Source organism: Equus caballus, chromosome 18 (assembly GCF_041296265.1).
Source record: "Equus caballus isolate H_3958 breed thoroughbred chromosome 18, TB-T2T, whole genome shotgun sequence".
Taxonomy (NCBI): Eukaryota; Metazoa; Chordata; class Mammalia; order Perissodactyla; family Equidae; genus Equus; species Equus caballus.
Window position 1 is genome coordinate 4,830,577 of NC_091701.1, and position 20,012 is coordinate 4,850,588.

The following is a 20,012-nucleotide window of genomic DNA, read 5'->3' on the forward strand; positions in this document are numbered from 1 at the left end:
CAAGTCTGGGCTGCAGGTGTCTGGTGCCTTTGCGAGTGCCCTGTTTGTGCCCCAGAAACCCATTTGTCGGGTTCCTAAGTCAGGGACAGGATGGAGTGACGTCAAGGGGCTGCTGCTGGGACTGCAGGGTCCTGTCAAAGAGAGACAACGTCTCTCTTGAATGAAGAAAGGAAACAGATCTGACAGCACCCAGCAAAGTATGACACGCAACACGGCGACGGCCCCAGGGCTTGTGATATTTCAACCAAAGACAAAGCTGCTGGCCCAGCGGTGCTTCTGCGGGGGCGGCCTTCCAGGAATTGGCCGGGAATTGGTGGGGGCATTATTCTCTCTGGGTGCCCTTGCAGTGACCCTGAGACAGCTGCCCACTCTTCCCCGGGGGAAGTGGGACCTGCGTGTGGGCTGGCCTCAGCTGGCAGAGCTCACATGGTCACAACCCGGCCCTTGTGCACCACTATGAGCATTTCATTAGCAGCTGCTAGGTGGCCAGGTGGGGGTGGTGGAGGAGGGCAGAGCCAGCACAAGTGGCCCGGGGTGGGGAGGATAAAGAATGGCCTTTTCTTCTGAGGCGGGAGAGTGACCTCAGGGCTGCACGGAGCTGAGCGGAAGGGCGAGGGGTCATGGGCAACCCGGCCCCCCAGCATGGCGGCTGCCACGTCCCAGAGGCGGAGGGACTCATGTGGCTCAAGGCTGGAGAGCGTCAGTGAGCACAGTGAGGCTCGGGGGAAATTACCTCTTTGAACCTCAGTCTCCATATTTCTAAACTGGAATTAGTAACATCTACACCCACGTAATGTCTTCAGGATAAAACGAGGTACCACGTAAACCTGGCCAGGGGTGGAGGAGAACAGAGCGGGTGCGCCAAGTGGGAACGCGACAAGCACTCTTCCCTGCCCCGCCCTCTGCTGTTCTGCTGGGATCCACTGTGTGCCCTCTGGCCCTGATCTGATTTAGAGCCATCAAGGCAACCCCAGCAGGCTCTTCAAGGCTCCCCTCGGGGCCCTTCCCTGGTGGCCTCTTTACTCTGAGGTCCCTTCTTTATCTCTGCCCAGATCTTCCTCTGAACTGCCTTCCAGCTGTCATCTGGCTGTCCTGTGCGGGTCTGAGAGTTACCTCTGCTCTAGAATCTCCTGACATCCTTCCTCTTGGTCTTGTATACGTACTTCAACAACAAATGTGAATTGCTTCCATAATAATAAAACATGGGAAAGGAAACATTTTTAAACTTTTAAGTGAAGAGCAGCCTAATTTCACAGTTTAAAAAGCCAAGAGAGTAAGAGAAATGAGACAGAGACAGAGACAGAGATAAAGACAGAGCTAGACACAGAGTGAGTGCTGTGCATCCTCACGCGTTTCCTTTCGGCACTATGAACCTCCCGAGGCGGGTACAGGGCAGGCACGGGCACAGCCACTGCAGCTGCCCAGCCCCGGGTTGCTGCAGTGTTGGGCAGGGTGGCCAGGGGCAGTGTGAGGATTTGAAGTGGACAGCCACACAGAGGAGGGTCAGAGCGCTGGGAGCAGGGCAGAGGTGGGCAGGGAGAACGGCAATGCGGGGACGAGTGGTCACCCAGCCCCTCGGCCTCGGATGGGCTGAGCCAGGGCCGCAGTGGGACATCCGTGGGCCTCCATGGGTCCCTTCTTCTCCAAAATATTAAAAGTTGTTTTACATAGTGACATCGTTATAAAGACAAACGTGATGTTTAGTCTTAAAAGTTCATTTTTCCCTTCTGATTTTAAAATAAACATTTTTGTGGATCTCTAAGAGCACTGTGGGCCCTAAGCTCTGTGCCTAACACGAGCCCTCCTAGAAAAGCCTGCCATAGGAGTGTGAGGGTGAGCGTGAGGATGAGCTTGAGGGCGAGCCTGAGGGTCGGTGGCTGTGGCTCCCAGTAAGTCACACGCCTGCAAGTTTCAGTATCGTCACATGCAAAAAGGAGATAAAAATACCCCCCCTGGGGCTGCTCTGGCCGCGATGAGATAACTTGTGTGCAGTTTCTATGCTCTGAGTCAGGAAGGAAGTCACCAAGAGAAGAGTGAGTCAAGATAATTTAAGGAATTTGTGGAAAAGGGAAAAAAAACGAGATGTGAAATTTAAAAAAAAAAGGGACGACTCAGGATTTCCAGCCATAGCTGAAATTAATTTCACTAAAAGGAGAACTTTGGCAGAAGCTGAAGGAGGGTGACCCAAAGGCAGCCCCTCTAGAGCATGACCAGAGGGAGCAAGGAAGGCCCAGCTTCCCTGCGGGGGCTCAGGCCTGGGGTGCAGCTAGCAGGGGGAGGCAGTCATCCCGGGAGAGAGGGAGCCCAAGCTTGAGAGCACTGGAGAGTCCCAGCTGTGACCCTGGGCCAGGGCAGCACCAACGCAAAGAGAGAAATGGCTGGTGAGAGAAGACAGGGATAGTGGAGAGCAGGAGGGCCAGGGGAGAGGGAGGGGCTCCACACAGCCACGGGTTAGAGTGCACAGGAACGCCAGAGGCCAAGAGGTCGGGGGCTGAGCCAAGAGGAGCTCAGAGGCCACTTCGGGCCACCGAGGCATGCGGCCTCACACAGGACTGGCAGAGCATGCGAGTGACTATCAGGACACTCAGCACCCTCTGTGCAGATCAGGCTTTGTGTGCACTGGTTGGACCTACACATCCATCCATCCATCCATCCATTCACCCATTCCCTCATTCATGAGTGTTTGTCAAGAGCCTACTGTTCCCTATGGAGAACAAGACAGCTGAGACCCCCATTATTAAGAGGCTGGTGTTTAGGGGAGGTCGGGGGAGCAAGGTTGGTCCTCTTAGGGTGCCACGTAAGGAAACTGAGCTGCAGAGGGTGAACGGTTTGCTCAAGGTCACATGGCTAGTCACACAGCTAGTGTGTGAGGCCACGGGCCAGGCCCGCACCTGTGCTCCGGGCTGCTGTCCACTGTACCTCCCCCGTGTTGGAGGCAGCCCTCCCAGGTCAGCAGGGAGCAGCTTCCCAGAGCTCTTGCAGGGGCGGCTCCCTGTCGGGTCTGAGGGCCTCGCCCTGGCTCTGGGCAGCTGTGCCATCTCGTCCTGGGGTACTATTTTCAATGGCAAGTGGGCAGACAGAGACAAGACTGGAATGAGGAGGGAGCTGGGCAGTGAGGAGCGAGCCGGCATGCACTGAGGACACACTCAAACACTTGGCAAGTGCCAGTGATCACCAGGTACCAGGCAAGATACTAGGAATACTATCTGTGGTAATACAGCCAATCCTCAGACAAACCCCTAAGGCAGAAAAGATTATTATCCCCATCTACCCAATCACGACTACCTGTAGAATTTGTGGGGGAGCCCTGTGCAAAATGAAAATGTGGGGACCATTGTTCAAAAATTAAGACTTTGAAGACGGCAATAGCAGAATATTAAACCACATGTGTGTGGGGCCGTCTGAGGGCGGGGCCCTGCCTGACCACACAGGGTGCAGGCCCAGGGGGCCAGCCCTGCCCTGGATGATGGACTGAGCTGCCAAGAGGCCCTCAATGTGTTCAAGGCCAAAGCCAGGTCAGAGGGGGGCACATTCACACCCAAATCCTTGAACTCTAAAGCTGGTGTTCTAACTTTGTCACTAGCAAATTGGTGCAAAGTGAGTGCGGGCTAAATAGTTTTGAAAAAGTACAGAAGGGGAACCTGAACTTGAAGGCTCTGCTTGCTCAAGGCTGTGTGCAAAGTTCCAGCAAGGGTGTTTGGTGAGCATCTCAAGAGAAAGTGGCATTTCACAGCCAGGGAACTTTGCTGCCGGGGAATACGGGCGTCACAGACGGAGGCCCCACACAAGAGGCGGGCAGGCATGATTGCTTTGTCTGGTTTTGGTCTGGAAAACCATAATTTCCCTCACTTTAAGACTCTGCTGAGAATACACGTGCCCATAGCTACTGATAAAATGTGAGGATTCTCCCTTCCAGGGTCCAAGGGGAAAATGGTAGTGCTGAGGCCCGGGGTCAGCTGGCAGCCACCTACCCGAACCCCTCACAAAAACGTGCACTGTGTGCAGGAGAAGTGGGAGCAAGGGCTTCTGGCTGTGCCCTCTGCGTGTGATGTGCCAGCTGGCAGCATCACATCTGAATGGAGATAAAACGCCTCCGTCAGGGTGTAACGGGAGCCAGGAGATGACCGGGCAGCTCCCCCGGGTCTTGCCTCACAACTGCCCAAATGAAAGCCTCCTGCCCTCAGGGACCCTGACAGGGCCTGGGCGCGTCCACAGAGCCCCCATAGTATGCCGGCCGCAAAGTTTAGGCCACAAGAGAAGGGAGGGGTGCCTTTAACCTATAGAAGGAGTTTGCTAGAGAAGCAGAGACAGAGTGAGTACAATAAAGTGTCGCCAGAGTTATCAGTCATCGTTGTTTCAAATTCCCAGTCTGATAATTCCAACATCCCTGCCGTGACTGGTTCCAATGCTTGTTCTGGGTCTTCTCTTTTGCCTTTTAGTAGGCCTTGCACATCATGCCAGACATGATGGACTGACGTCCTGGGTAGAGGGAACAACTGTGATGAGGGGGTGGGGGAGGGGAGTCACCCTACAGTCTCCGGGTTAGGTCTCTACCTTTCAGCGAGCCTGCGCTTCTGGGCGGGAACTTCACAGTGTTTCTCAGCTTTTGTCCTCTCCCTAAGTAAGTGGGACAGGATGGCTAGAGGGGGCTGAAGTGGTTCCCCTTGCCCCAGGTCAGCTCAGTTGGTGGTGGTGGTGATGCTGAGTGGATCCCGACTCCTAGTGGCCCTGTGGACAGCAGAGCAGATCCCTGACTGGTCGTCTGCGCCATGCTCTCACCTTCCGGTGCTCTATCAGACAAGGCTCCGCTGCTGTTCACAGGGTTTGTGTGGCCAATTTTTTTTCAGAAGTGAGTGGCCAGGTCCTTCTTCCTAGTCTGTCCTAGTCTGTCAGTTCTGCTGAAACCTGTTCACCATGGCTGACCCTGCTGGTATTAGAAATACAGGTAGCACAGCTTTCAGCATCACAGCAACAGGCAGACACCACAGTCTGACAACCAACAGACAGGTGGTGTCATTCCCTGACCGGGAAAGGAACCTGGGCTCTGGCGAGAGTGCTGAACCTTAACCACTAGGCCACCAAGGCTGGCTCCCAGTCACTCAGACTCTGATAGTATGCCAGCAGGTCGGGCTCTGGTTAACTAGTTTCCCCTGAGGACAGATCTGGTAAGGACAGGTGCTGTGGTGTATTTCAAAATGCTTCCTTTTCCTCTCCCCCTGCTGGAAGCTCCGGGAGGTAAATCGCACAATATTGTGACCCCTCCATGGCTGGGTCCCCCTGGAGTTTTCAACTTTCAGAGTTGTCCACACTGAGCCTCCAGTAATTAGTCAACTGTAAAGAGTCATTAATAAGAGGAGGTGAAGTCATCGGGCCAGGAGGAAGGGCAGGGCCTGGGAGCCAGGTGGGTGGGCAGCAAGTCGTGCTCTGCTGCTGTCCACGGGCAAGGCAGGCCGTCTACGCAGCCCAGCGGCTCGTCTGCGCCATGGTGATAACCACACAGGCTCTCCAGTGGCTGCGAGGGCGGGCGAGGGGGAGTCGTGCAAGGCTGCTGCTGAGCTCCGCCTGCCTAGGATGGAATCCAGGGTCTCGGGCTGGGGCTCTGGCTGGCATGAGAGGAGACCAGCGCTCACCAACATGTGCCACTGGCTAAGATTTTGCACACTCACATTCGTTATGGAAGAATGTACAAAAATTAAAATTTATAACAACTAAGGGCAGGAGCCAGCATTCCCTCAGAAGTTCAGATTGCATAATGATCTTAAGAAAACTCTCGGCAAAGATGGGGGGAGGGGGTGGGAGAGAGGAGGGCAGAGGGAGGAAACTCGAATCAGCGCTGGACGTGGAAGGAGAGCTAGGTGGTGATTGCTGGGGCCCGTCAGTGGTGTTCTTAGAATTTGTTCTGTTTGGACCTTCTGTCCATTTCAGTTATTATTTGCTGCCTCCATGCATACACCAAGTTCTTATCTTGGAGCTACTGAGCGCATAATTTGTAAAGGGCGTTCGGAGTGGACACAGGCCTGGGAGCGCAGACGTTTGGGTCATCTGTGCAGTCATGGATTCATGTCCCAGTCACTTGCTGAGCACCTCTCTGCGCCAGACCCCCAGTGGGGGCAGTTGGGGTCGTGGAGTCCCTTGGGAGGTCTGAACTCCTGGAAAGGGATGGACTCAGGAATCTGTCAGGGTTTCAAAATGTCCCCAGGGCCACGGCAGGTGGTTTTCTAGTGTTCAGGGAGGGCCCAGGGAGGCGGGAGTGCATCAACCCGGCCTTAACTGTCAAGCAGGTGGCTGCCAGGCCGACAGTGTGTGTGCATGTGTGTGCGCGTGTGCGTGTGTGTGGTGGGGGGAGGGCACCCAGAGAGCCCAGGGGCCTGAAGCGGGCACTTGTGAGAGTGAAGCTGCAGAATCAGGGCGGCCCGGGCAGCAGGATGGCCCTGAGAGAGGGCTCCAGGGAACGGCCTGAGCTGGTGGGGAAGGCAGGGCAGAGGTCAGCAGCAGGCCCAGCGTGGGTCAGGCATGACCACAGAAAAGGGAGAGACGATGTGCGTCGGTGCGCTGAGGTTGGCCCACAGGCCGGCTGAAGAGCTGTGGGATGGTGGGCAGGTTCTGAGCGTCCGCCGCACGCAGTGCTGCCGTGTGCAAAGTTAGAGCGGTGATGTCCCAGGCCCAGCTCCCAAGGTGGGTGGGCGGCGGAACTCCCCGCCTGGCCCCAGGCAGCAGACCACATGCACCCTAACGGCCCCCTCGGTTGGCCTCTGCTGGCTCTGGGGTTGGACAGCCTGTGCCCACAGCCTGGCTGTGTCCTCAGTCAGTGTGTCCTCAGACAATGTCCCCAGGAGCCTCCAGTGTTTCATTTGGAAACAGGTAAGAAAGTGCCTCTGAGAGCAAGCTGCAGAGAGGTGACCCAAGCAGGGCGGGACACGGCTCGGCACATAGGTACTGACGTCATCGTTGTTGTTACGTTATCAAAAGCAAAAACAGCAGCTGTCTGCCAGGAGACTCAGGAGATTACCAGCTGCCGCAGGCCAGGTTTACTTTGATAACTTCTGTTAACAACAGCACAGATACCGCTATCATCGCTGGGCACGGGCCAAGCCCTTCTTCTCTCCTTTATCGAACGATTCCTGTGAAGTAGCTGTTATTACTCCCACTTACAGGCGAGAAAACCGAGGCTCTGAGGTATTTTGTACCTCCTCGTAGCCAATAAGTGTTGGAGACGAGATCAAACTCGGCTCTGACTGCACAGCAGTGGCTCTGCGGTCCCTGCTCTGCCTCCAGCCGCTGGGGAGGGAGGACCCGTCAGGAACTCCTGGGGCAGGGGTCCTCATGGGGGCCGGGGAACCTGACAGGAAACGGGCAAAGGGCAAAACAGGTGGTTCCCAGGAAAAGAAATACAATGTCGTACGGAGGTAGGAAACCCTGTGCAGCCTCACAGCCAAAAGTGACAATGTGTTTCACTCATCAGATTGGCCAAGATAAGAACTACACCGTGTGAGAGAGGATGTGGGGAAACAGCCACTTTCATTGGCTACTGGTGAAGTTAGAAATTCATGTGACTTTTTGGAGGACAATTTTCAGTATCTACTAACATTTTAAGTGTACTCACTCTCTGCCCCCAGAAATTAAATTCTAGGGGGCAATTTATCCTAAAGGTATGCAAATATACACATGTAAAACCCTACTTACAAAGGTTGTCATGGTGGCACTGTATCTGGTTAAAAAAAAAATCAAATAAAGACTACACAACCTAAATGTCCATTTGTGGAGGAATTGATTAAATAAAATAACCAATTCATTCATATATTAACACAGTTCATGCTATGCAGTCCCAAGAAGCATGAGTCAGTCTATACATGGTGTTAAGGTATAATTAACTATTATTAACTCTTCGTTCATTGTTCAGATTCCTTTGCTTGGTTCTTGGCATGTTGGGCCTGTTGTGCTGGCTCAATCTCTGGAGGGTGTTTGGCTGGGGCCTCAGAAGGGCTTTGGTATATCTATCTGCCACCCAAAGAGGCACACTGACTTGACTTGCCAACTCCCGCCGCTGCTGAGGGTCCTCTTCCTGCTCACTGTAGTGGGCTCATGTGCTCCCACTGCAGATGCAGAATCCCCCCGCCCCACACTCCTCTGTTTCCCAAGGCACACTGCAAGTCCCCAGAAATAAGTGCCCACCCATGGGCACCCTTGGAAAGGTCCAGCCGCTGACTGTGCCAATGCCGCGTGACTCCTGACACCACTGATATCTGGAGGGGTTGAGCAATGGCTGAGATAAAATTTCATTGGCATTTAATGCAATCCCTTCTGTTTCTGCTAGAGGTGGCGAATTCTATAGAAAGCTGCCAGACCTGGCCAGCTCACTGAGCGTTGACCCCTTCCATCCAAGGGCAAGGCAATGGATGTCTGCAGATGACTCATTCGCAATAACTGTGGCATTCGGGCTACGGGACTTGGCTGAGCCCAGCTGGGTAGGGCAGGCCTGGCAGGGCGGGCGGGAGCAGCGAGTCCTCTCCATTCTAACCTCTGGCTCAGAGGAGCAGTGATGTAAACTGAGACAGGATATAGACACATCCTGCCTGAGTTAGCAGCAAGGAATAGGGCCCCACGGTTCTCCCACAGCAGAGATCCTGCCATAAATCAAGTCCTAGGGGGAATGTGGAATGGTATGCGCGTTCGGGCTGCGTCCCATCAGTTCCGGAGGGGAAGTGCCCATAGTCATTGGTCAAGGTTTGAAACTTGAATCCTAGAGAACCACTGGGTGTTGGGAGGCAGGGACAAGGCTGGGGGCCAGCAAGCCCGTCCTCTCCAAACAGGGGAATGGTTGCAGGCCTGCACTTCCTCAGTGCCTGAAGTGGAAGGATTACAGCAGCTTCGGCCCCTCGACTCTGGCACGATACACACACACACACGCAGGAGCTCACTAGTGTCTGATTCACACACGCTCACTTACAGACACACACATATAAACACTGATGCCCACAAGCCCAAGGATCCACAGTCTCACGTGAAATGAAAATAAAGACGCCTGACATTTATCGAGCGCTTAGTATGAGTCAGTTTCTGTGCTGAGCCGTTTATACGCACTTGATTTCACAACCCAAAGAGCAATATCTTATCATTCCCGTTTTGTGGATGATGAAACCGGAGCTAAAAGGAGCTGGCTCACCTCAGGTCCTTGGCTAATAACTGGCACACTTGATCCCAATGCAGGCAGCGAGTCCCTCACTCCCAGGACTCCAGGCTGTGCACACCCAGACGGAGGTGAGCACCCTCACGTGCACACATGTGGCTGTGTACACACAGAGGCACATCGTGCACAAATACAGCCCTCGCCACACTTATTCCTGCTCAAGTTCACTGAGTAAAGCCCCACAGCCACCTGGATTTTAAAGACGTATAAACCACTGGGTGTCTCCGATACCCAGATCATTATCATATTAATTACTTAACAGGATTACATGATAGGCTCAGAATGTCTCCTCTCTGACAGTTTCTAATGATCAGACCTAGCCAGAGTGCGGCTAAGAAGGATAAACATTCCTTTCTGTTAAAAGAAAATTTTAGTTTTTCATTGCAAAAGCCCAATGGCAGAGGAAGTCGGGGGAGGCCCAGCAATGTTTCCGAAAATCTCACAAAGAATCTCAGGGTATACGATTTCCTGTCAGCAAGAAAACGTGCTGTTGTAAAAAGAAAAAAAACGGGCCGTGAGCAGCTACAAACCCCAAAAGGTCAGGAGAGCAGATGCCTCCAACGTCTGTGTGTCTCTCGGCCGGCCGGGACGAGGCCAGCCAGCGGGGCCGGGAGAGTCCCCGAGTTTGCTCAGCGTCGCCTCCAAGTTCCCTGCCTGCCGGCCAGCCGGGAAACAACTGGTGGCGATGTGCTCGCCAGCCTGCTTCCAGCTCGGCCTCTCCCTCCCAGCAGGTCCTTTTCTTACTCTCTTCGGGGGGGAAAAGTTTTAGCCACCGACGCGTCCCGACCAGCACACAAAGAGACGCGCAGGGGCGGCCGGGGCGCAGAGCCCGCGCGCCAGGGGCCACCCGAGGCCGGCTGGTCGCCGCCAGGCCCTGCGCCCCGGGGCCAGCGCCGGCCGACCCCCCACGCGGGTACTCACCGCGGCCGGGCGGCGACGTGTCGTTGAGGCTGTTCATCGCCGGGGGTGCTGGGCGCGGCCCGGGCGGCCGAGGGGCGCGCGGAGGGTGGCGAGGGTCGCGCTGGGCCGCTCCGAGCCTGGGCGGCGGGAGGAAGCGGCACCTGTGTCACACTGCTCCCGCGCGGCCCGAGGGGAGGGGCCCCGGCCCCAGATAGGCAGGCTGCGTGTATTTTTTTCTGCAGACTTGGCTGGTGGGGTTTCCACCCTTTCTGTTTCTCTTTTTTTTTTTTTTTAAGCACACACCCGCCCACTTGTGAACTCGTCTGTTCCAACTTTCCTGCGCAAGAATCACATTTTTCTAACTCTGTTTCTGTTTCTGTCTGCAACTACCAGACACAGAGGTTGTGGTTGAGAAACCCCTCCTCTGTGGACTGAAAACTCCCAGATGTGACACAGTGGCCTGCCCCAGCACTGTCGGAGACGGTGACCAAATAGGGACAGACCTGCCTTTGAATCTTGGCTGGCAGATCGGCTCTGCGGCTCAGAGCTGTGTGCCTCTCAGAGCCGCGAGGCATTTGTGGCCTGGGAAGAGCTCCCGCCTTGATGGCCCTTCAGGGGTGCTGTCCCAACCCATGGGCTAAGTTTGGGAAAGATTCTCAGAAAAAAGGATTGCTGGACGTGTGATTTATTTGGATCCCCTTTGTCTGAGGATTCCAGACATGGTGGAGTTTGTGGCGACTTCGCTTTACTTAGACAATTAAAAACTGACAGGGACTTAGACACTCTGGTTAGTTAAATAGAGCCTACCCCCACCACCCACAAAGAATGTTGTTATAGATGTGGCCCCCTCCCCCCAAGAAAGGCAGAGAGCTTGAGACCATGTCACCCTTATTTGAAATCCCGGCCCCAGGAGTCACGCTGTTATTCTCATGTCTGATGTCTGCTCCTCCTGTGGGGGCTCTGCGTTGTTGTTTACTTGACAGCCCTCGGTGCCTGCTGCGGCCCCCTCCCCACCTGCTCCTGCTCCGGTCACTCTGCTGCAGTCCCGGACACCATTTTCCAGCTGTCTGCACATGTGAGCCCTTAGGAGTACCACCCGCGCTGAACAGACTTGAGGCTGCCCCCTGGAGGTGTGCGGTGCAGGCGCCTGCTCAGTTCTCCGTGGGAGGGACCCACTTCAGGAGTGATGGTTAGGGCTGCCTGTTTGACACAGTGGGACGCTGTTCATAATTCTCTTTAGTTAGGTAACGAAGAAGTCCACATTGCCTGTAGATCCTTAGTCAAACCTCCGTGCCCAACATGCACGTGTTGCCTTGAAGTGAACTGTTCACAGAAGGCCTTTGGCCAGGTGTGGAGACTTTCGAGTCTCAGTTTCCTCAGCTAGAAAATGGAGACAAGAATGCTTACATTCCCGAGTTCCACTGAGGCAATGTCTGTAAAATAACAGTGGGACCGAAAAGGCCTTACTAGAAGCTGGCAATGATACCGTAACATTTGGTGTTGCAATACCATAGGCAGGTAATAGCCCCTGTGTTCAGAGTTCGTGAATAAAACAACTTCCGTGATGTGAAATGCAGCTGGAGAGCTGGAAGGAAGCCGAGGGACCTGCCAGGTAACCAAGAACGGGTCCCCAGGTCACTGTGCCTCACTTCAGGGAGGCTGCCTGGAGGCTCACTTCCAGCTGACTGGCCTTAGACATCATCATAAGAGCCTTGCTTATTTAGTTTCTCAGGGTAGGACAGAATAAGAGCTTCAAAACGTGACAAGAACTCCTTACAGAAAGAAAGCCAAAAAACCAGCTAACTGAACAACTAAACGACGAAGGTGGAAAGCCCAACACACTGCAGAGGTCAGAAACGAGAACAAGGTAGCACTCGTCACACACCTAGAGCATCTGGGCTCCAGCCGTCAGCAGCAGGGGGCCCGCCGTGGGCTATCAGGAGCCGACGGTTTGGGACTCCATCTGGGTTTGAGTCCTTACTGCCTTCTAGCTGGGTAAGCTTCAGCATTTTATTTAGCTTCTCGGAGCCTGAAATTTTTGTCTGTGAAATTGGAGCAAACTGCAAAGTTAGGCTGCTGTGAGCACTACATTAGAGAATTAATGGCATAATTGCAATGTCTTACTTAGCACAGAGGAGTTAAACATAACGGTCCCTCTCCCCCTCACGGGCACTCCTGCTTTATAATAAGGACCCCGGAGCATTCTGAAAAGAAGGTAGAGAGAATTTAATACTGAGTAGTAGTTTGGCTAGCAGGGAAACATTGGGTATATTTTTGAAAATTTAACCATGGACGTGTCTAATTTTAAAGAAATGAGTGCTATTTTAGGAAGGTAAATAATTATACGAAAAATTAGAGTGCATGGTCAGAGTCTGCCGCTAAGTCACAGAAATGCATTACTAATGTGTCTTCATGTGTTGGATCTTTGTTAATGGAGTAGAAAGAACTCAGTTATGTCGTGTAACAATAAAGCAGTTCTTATTTCATTTAATTCCCATAAATGCTCTCAAAGACAGGATTGCCCATGGCCCGTCTCAAAGGTGAGAGAGCCGAGGTTGGCAGCAGTGACAAGAGCTTGTCCAGGGCAGTGGGCAGGAGGGGACTTGACCTTCGCAGCTCTGTGATGAGTGTCCGACTTGGCTAGTATAACCCGCAGAGCCCTCTGAAGGGTGTGGGGGTGGATGGTGTCCCAGAGGGGAATTTTCTCTTCCGTCCTTGCACTGTACAGGACAGGAGCTGCCCATGGGAGGGGAACCTCTGCTCGCCTTATGCCCACCCCAAAGTAACACACACTCAGTGCTGGCCCCTTCCAGAAGGGGCTGGGAGACCCTGCTGCAGTCGCTGTCCTCTGGGGGTGGGTTCTTACAGGCGGAGATGGGCAGATTCTCCATGCGTCCTTTAAAATTTCTAATTAAGAGTTTTGCCCTTCATCAAAGTAATAGATGCTTTTTGTGTAAAAAAATTAAATGAAGAGAAAAAAACCCCGAAACCCTAACTACTGCTCATCATCTCTAGCACATTAAAATCTATTTATTTCTAGTTGTTTTTATGCATTTGTGGACATTTGCTTTATACTACTGAGATACTACTGAATATGTGATCTTGAGTGCTGAGTTTTCACCAGCAAACATTATGTCACAGCCACTTTCCCATATAAAAGTATAAAAGCTCTTTAATTCCTTTTAATTACTAGGTTGTTTGATTTCCTTGCAGTTAAGTAGTGCTCTGATAAACCATATGAACATAAATACATGCAGTTCACGTTTTTTTGTTTAGTTTGTATTCTAACAAATGGAACTACTGGATCGAAGGTTAGGAATGTGCTTAAAGTTTTCATACATTCCTGAGTTGTGGCTGTAACAATTTGTATTCTCCCAAATCAAGATGACCAGCTCTCGTCTCAGAGCCCCCTGTCAGACTTAAGGGTTAGATTTTAAATCATTGATAATTCTGTAGGTGAGAAACATACGTAGTTATCTGAGTTTGCATTTTCTTGATTACTAATGAGGTTGAATATATTGTTATATGCTCATTTACAAATTGCATGTTCTTTTACGTGAATATTTTGTTCATGCTGTTTCCTCATTCAGAAAAGTGGTTAATGCTTTTCTTATTGTTTTATTTGAACTCTTTATACAGAAAAGACAATCACACCTTTTTGTGTGTATTGAAAATATTTTCTCCTTGGGGCTTTTTCTGGTTCTTTCCCATTAGCACGGAAAGATAATTTGACTTACTTGATTGGCAACTTGGCAGCTTTTAAGAAAACCAGACTGTGGCTATGCATATGTTAAGAGGAGTGGAGAGAAGAAACAGGGGTTTGGTTCGTTAACGCTGTCACAAGCTGCGAGTAATGAGAAGCATGAGGGGGGAGTGGGGAGTGGGGAGGGTGAACCCAGAGCACAGAGAGATCAGTGGTGGCGGCTCTGCAGCCCAGGCCAGGAGCCTCTCCCCTTCCAGGCAGCACACGGGACTTTGTGTGAGGAGAGTCCCCAGGTGAGGAGGTTTGCTGCCGAGAGGGAGGAGGCCTCATGTTGACTGTGTTGCAAGGCCCTCTTGGTCTAGACTTTGCTAAGGCCGGCTCTGGGCAGGCCAGGCAGAGAGGAGGCGCCCAGAGCTCCAGCCTGCGCCCCTAGCTGACAGTGGCGCCTCATCGAGGGTAGATCTTCAAGCCTCCAGAACAGCCTGCTTCTGGAAGCTTCCAAACCATATCTCTAAGAGATGAGGAACAGCATAGAAACCCAGCAGGAGCACCAGGTGGTCCAGGATGGTTTGAAGTGACCATAGGCAAAATCTCATGCACTGGTGACAGCTCTGAAGCCAACTTGTAGTGGACTGGGGTTGAGAAAAGGGACGAGGAGACTTCAGAATGGGGAAAAAAAGAGCACAGAGAAACATCAGGGGTGGGTTGGCTTGCATCTCGGGCAGAGAAGAGGAGTCAGTGAAAAGGACACAGCGCACAGGTCAGCCTGGGTTGGTCCCACACGTCAGCAGGTGTGTGATTTTCCATGAAACATCTCAGCAGGCAAAGGATTCAACAGATGGTGGCCATGTCTTGAGCACCAGAATGCCGGACCTGGGGCTATGCCAGGCTCTCCTTCATGCGGTTATTGCTCACATCACAGCGTCTTTACAGAGGAGGTGCCTTGTGGTTATTTGTTTTTCTTTTTCCCTCTTCCTCATTTTACAGAAAAGGAAACTGAGGACCAGAGAGGTGAAGTAACTGCTCGTGCTCACACAGCTCCTCAGTGACAGCTGGAATCTGAACCAGGTCTGTCCAACCCTGACGCTCTGCTGTGGAGGAAGTGCTCCCAGCTCACTCTCCTTGGCACCCCTCCTGCCCACCCGGTGTCCCTGGGGGACCCCCTGGTATTACTGCTCAGCTTGATGGGGCTTTTCATGCTGGAGGCCCTGAGACACAAGGACAGCAAGCAGGGAGCTGCTGAAGGAGTTTCCCATGGGTTCCTATCAGAACATTTGGAAATGGAAACCTAGCAATTACAGAGAAAATTATTAACTTTCAGGGAGCCTTGTTTGGGTCATAGCCCTTTCCTTTGGGCGTAAGTTGTTGGTGTGAAACTGAACTGAAAACTTGCATCTCCAGCTGCCCCAGCTGAGCCCTTAGACCTTTGTTGTGGCTTTTATTCTCTTGGGCAAGAGGAGGGAGGAATTCGGGGTATGTGGCCCCATGACTGAGAAGGAGGAGCAGGAATGGTACTTACATTTGTCAAACTTTTCCTATGTGTTTTCCATATTTTGTCTCGTTTAATCCTCAGAACAATCTCATGAGCAAGGAAAGAATGGCATTTGGAACGTGGCAGACGTGGCTTCTCATTCCTAGTTCACCACTCGCCACTGTGCTAAGTGACTTTGCCTCCAAATTTTCTCCTGTGCAGCATGGGGTTACTGCTGCCTCCATCCGAGGTGCTCTGAAGGGGTCGGTGCAGGGACCCCTGGGGGCTTGCACGTTCATCAAATGATAAAGACATGTGGAAAAAATTGAAAATATCATGTGAAATACGCACACACACAGACATAAGTGTGTCATGACCACAGCTGGATATAACTGTGTCCACCTACAGATGGGAGCGATCTTGCCAAGGCCACAGGGACATGCTGACTATTTATCTATTTCTCTCATTTATATACTCCTTCAAGTGTATGGCTCGAGACAACAGACTTAGGATACTTTGTACTTTCTGCCTTTCGACAGCCCATTACAATTATATTAAAAGAAAAATAAAAGAAATAAGCTCACAAAGTGAAGAGGCTCTGTGGGGATCCTTCAGCATGTGTGCGATTTCAAGAATTCCGGGAAGATGGGTGGGATGTAGAGCATGTTGAGGGGAGGAAATGGAGAGATGGAGGTTTCCGTCCAGAGAAGACCACGGAGGGGCTGCAGGGTGGCTGTGATGGGGGTGGGGGTGGGGGGGACTGAGCCGGTCAGAGCCACAGGGGTCTGGGCTCAGAGATGGCAGGTTGGAGGGTGAGGTTGGAAGTGGGGACGAAGGCAAGAGGATTGGCTGAAGATCAACCTGGGGTGAGGCAACTCCTCCTCACTTCCTCACCTTTGCCTACAAAATGTCAGGCTGGCTGCAGAAGTTTGCCCTTATGGAGAAAATGTACGGATATGTCTCTGAGAAATCAAGAAACTATAAGTGAACCAAGGCTGCTAGCGTGGGAAGGAGCCTCTTTCAGCATACCTCCCCTTTCTGGAACCTGGGGGCCGGCAGCCTGTCCGGAAGCTCCTCTTTCACACACCCTAAAGCACAGACCATATAATCCGGAAACAGATCTCCCAGCCAGACTTTTTCCCCCAGAAGAAGGGCTGGGCAGGAAACGGATGGATTCGGACAATGGAAGAGGAAGCCCTTCACAGCTTTTAGAATAATCAGTCTGGTCTTTCGTTTTTAAACGTGAGAAACAACTATATATGACAACCAAGTCATATACAAGAACCAGAACATGCAGTTTTTGATGACACTGACATTTGTAATTCCAGGTAACTTTGGTGACAGAGGTGGAAGGGAAAGAGCTGAAATGTGGTGGGAAGGGGGAGAAGGCTGATGTTCCCATTTCACACAGAGGGCGTGGAGATGTGGATGGCAACCAGCTTGTGTGCCCTCAGCATCTTGTTCAAGCTCCAAAGACAGTCAGCCCAGAGAAGCACCAAATCTAGTAAGACAACTACTTGACATTTGGAGAGAGAGGAAAGGAAGAAGGGAGTGTGCCAGAGTGGTGACGACCATCAGACCATCATTCTCACACAGGGTGGATCAGTCAGCATCCAGGAGTGACAATGAGGACACACTCAAGGGGGATGAGGCACAGGGTTTTGAGGAGTGGGCCCGGTTAAAGGCCTCACATCTGAGGATGAGCACCAGACCCAGGTCTCAAAGGGCAGGGGAGGAACAGTGTCATGAGAGCTGGGCGGGGCAGAGGCCTTGTGTGGGGGGCTCCCCGCAGCTGTTGCTTCAGAGGACCAGAGCCCTGCAGAGCCACGGAGACAGGGAGGCCGCAGGGCGGGTGGTGGGCGGTGGATTGATGATGGCCCGCTTCTCTCTCCACCTGCCTCAGGCTGGGCCTTCTTTGGCCTGACCTAATTGGATGCTCTGCTGAAGCAGCCCTTACATCAGTCTCTGTCCCCTGGGCGCCAGTAGGGGGAGAACGGATCTGGGATGGGATAAGGAAGAGCAACCGGCACAAGAACTCAATACACATTGTCTGAAGTTCGCGAGTCAAAAACGAGGATAATGAACATATTAGGTAGAAAAATGAAGCAACCACCTGGAGACCTGCTATTGGAGATGGTGAAAAGAGCCTTGGGAGCGCGGGCCTGTGGGTGGGGGAGTATGTGGTGGGAGAGAGCTGCTCTTAAAACAAAAGCCCTCTGTACCATGTGAATTTTTTTTTTTAATTTTTGAAAAACACTTGTAAACCACAGGGAAAACCTAAACTAACGAAAAAAAACCTCAGTTGGCTGAGAAAATGGGCTTGACTTAGCAAGATGAAACTCAGCAGCAATTAATTAAAGTCTCTGACCTTGTTTCAAAAGAATGTACATGGACAGTACCAAGGAGACATAACTTGGCTCAGTTTCCCAGCCTCAACTCTGCCCGCAGCGTGACTTAAGGTGTGGCCGAGGGAGGCATCTCAGTCTCTGTGATCTCCCTGAACGACTGGCCCTGAGCTCCCCACCCCCAACCAATCCCAGCTGAGGCCTTAAGTGGAAATGATAACCCGCCTTCTCCCAATTTCCCGTCCAGATTAATACCGTTGTGCATTCCTGATTACTTGAGTCACCACCCAAAGTTCAAGCTTTGCAGTCTCTTCATCCCACTCAGCTCTTAAATCCTTAATGGGTGTCTATCTCTGGTTCCCTCGTGTTCTCCAAACCCTTCCCACTGGGGCTGTGAAACTCACAGTCCGACAAGTGAATTTCTCTGTGTTCTGTAACTTTTTGTTAAATGTTACCTTCATGTTTTCACTCTTTCGGGAGCCTGGTTTTCCCTAAAGACATTTCTTCCTCTTTTGTCCTCTCAAGCGGAGATTGTTTCTTTTTTTAAATTGTTTGTTTTATATATCTGTGTCTATGTCTATATCTATAATCTACGTCGACATTGACATCAGCATCCATATCTATATACTGAGGAGGAGTGAACTTGCTGGGTTATATTAGAGTATGCATTTGACTCTGTTAGATAATGTCAAATTGTTTTCCAAAGCGCCAATTTCCACTGCCACCAGCAGGATATAGAAATATTCTACATCTTCCAAACACTTGGTATTTCTGAGTCTTTTAAATTTAGTTATTCTGTTTGGCGTGTAGGAGTGTGTCATTGTGTCTTAATTTGCATCAATCAATCAATCAGATAAGATGACCAGTGAGGCGGAGCACCCAAGAAACCGGAGGGAGGTCATGGGAATTAGGTGGCTGCCAGAATTGGGCTTGGCAAGTGTCTGTGGCATGGACTTAGTGGGCATGGACTTAGTGACCCTGGACTACATACTTTCTCTTTGATCTGTAGCTTTCTCATATGTAATGTGGGCATGACAACTCTTACTTTATAGATTCGTGGTGAGAGTTAAAAATAATATATATAAAGTGGCTGGGGCAAGGTAGGTAAACTCAGTAAACGGTCACTCTTTTCCTTATATCTTTACTCCTTGGGTGGTAGAAGCCACCAAAGCATAAGAAGCAGGCAGAGCTCCCGGGGACCGCAAGGAAGCAGCAGGAGTCTTGGGAGTTTGCTTTTGAGTGACCCTTGTGCTAGCTTGTATTATTATCCAACAAATATTTACTCTTCCCTTCCCCAGCATGAGCCCAGTGTACTGCTCTGCTCCGTGGTATTGGAACAGGCCATGGAATGTTCATGGACATGACCTAAGCCACATCCCAGCAGAGGCTTGGAATGTGCTTGCATGGTTTGTCTTGGCCGCTTGGCCTCGTGTCCTCCAGCCCTCCACCATGGGAAGAGCCTGCCCCGGGTAGCCGCTGCTTCTTCAGCCGGAGCATGCTTCTGGAAGCCTCTGGCTCTTATTATTCCACCACGATGACTTGATTCAGCTGTGTATGACCGTTAAGAATCACTAGCAGTGATGACAGTCTGAAACATATCAGCATTTCATTGTGTGTGGCAACAATAAAAGATAATAAACATGAAATAGATTTCCTTTGCAGATAAGAGTTAATATGATAGTGGACAGATGCTCTGATATTCATCCCTGAAGCTGTTAATATCTGTTTTCTCAGAAGCATGAAACAATAACTACAAAAGATCTGTCTGCTTTGAAAGAGAAAAAGCAGCTAAAGGACACAGTACCATTTTAATTATAGTTTTCTCTCTACTGGTGAAGCTTCAAGGGTGGAAATAACTCCACAAAACTGGAATCTTGAAGGTTAGGCATAAGCTAGATCAGAATATAGGAATGTTTGCAGAACGGTAAACCCTAGACAACATCTAGTGCAACCCTCTCATCCACATATAATAAGGAGAGCATTAATACTAGATGTGAGGTATTCATTTGCCCTCCCATCCACCCACCTACTTGTCTGTTCATCTATCCATCCATGGATCTAACTGTTCATTTATTCAACAGCTATTCACTAATTGTCCATTGTGTGTTAGACACTGGACTAGGTATGGAAGATACAGAGATTAATCAGACATAGAATTGCCATCAAAAAGAACAGAGACAGGCAGTGGAGATAAACGCTTGAGAGAAAATCCCTGCATAGTGCTGTAGATGCTGCCTAGATGTCTGGGCAGGGCTCCTTCTCTGGGAGGCTGGAGCAGAGCACACAGTGTCCCCACGGTGATGTCTAGACCCTCAGAGACAGAGACTGTCTTGTAGTTCTCCCCTAAGCCCATAGTGGTTGGCACAGTGGAGCAGGCACGGATAGCAGGTAATGGAAAATACTTGG

The 20,012-nt window shown here is 51.4% G+C and overlaps 1 protein-coding gene and 1 long non-coding RNA gene across 3 annotated transcripts in view; one reads left to right on the forward strand and one right to left on the reverse strand.

Annotated features, from left to right (window-relative positions):
• GYPC (glycophorin C (Gerbich blood group)) overlaps positions 1-10,641 on the reverse strand; it is a 44,806-nt gene extending 34,165 nt beyond the window's left edge. Inside the window, exon 1 of the mRNA XM_023622706.2 lies at positions 10,109-10,641. Coding sequence (XP_023478474.1) covers positions 10,109-10,145 — 37 coding nt within the window. The 5' untranslated portion in view covers positions 10,146-10,641. The remainder of the gene's footprint in view (positions 1-10,108) is intronic.
• LOC111768867 (uncharacterized) lies at positions 9,708-15,853 on the forward strand. 2 transcript variants are annotated; one of them, XR_011428458.1, is made up of 4 exons: positions 9,708-9,918; positions 11,071-12,082; positions 14,778-14,858; positions 15,364-15,853. It is a non-coding gene; the product is annotated as an uncharacterized lncRNA (long non-coding RNA). The 2 variants fall into 2 exon arrangements; XR_011428457.1 differs by lacking the exon at positions 11,071-12,082 and having other exon boundaries at positions 9,778-9,918.
• The last annotated feature ends 4,159 nt before the right edge of the window (positions 15,854-20,012 follow it).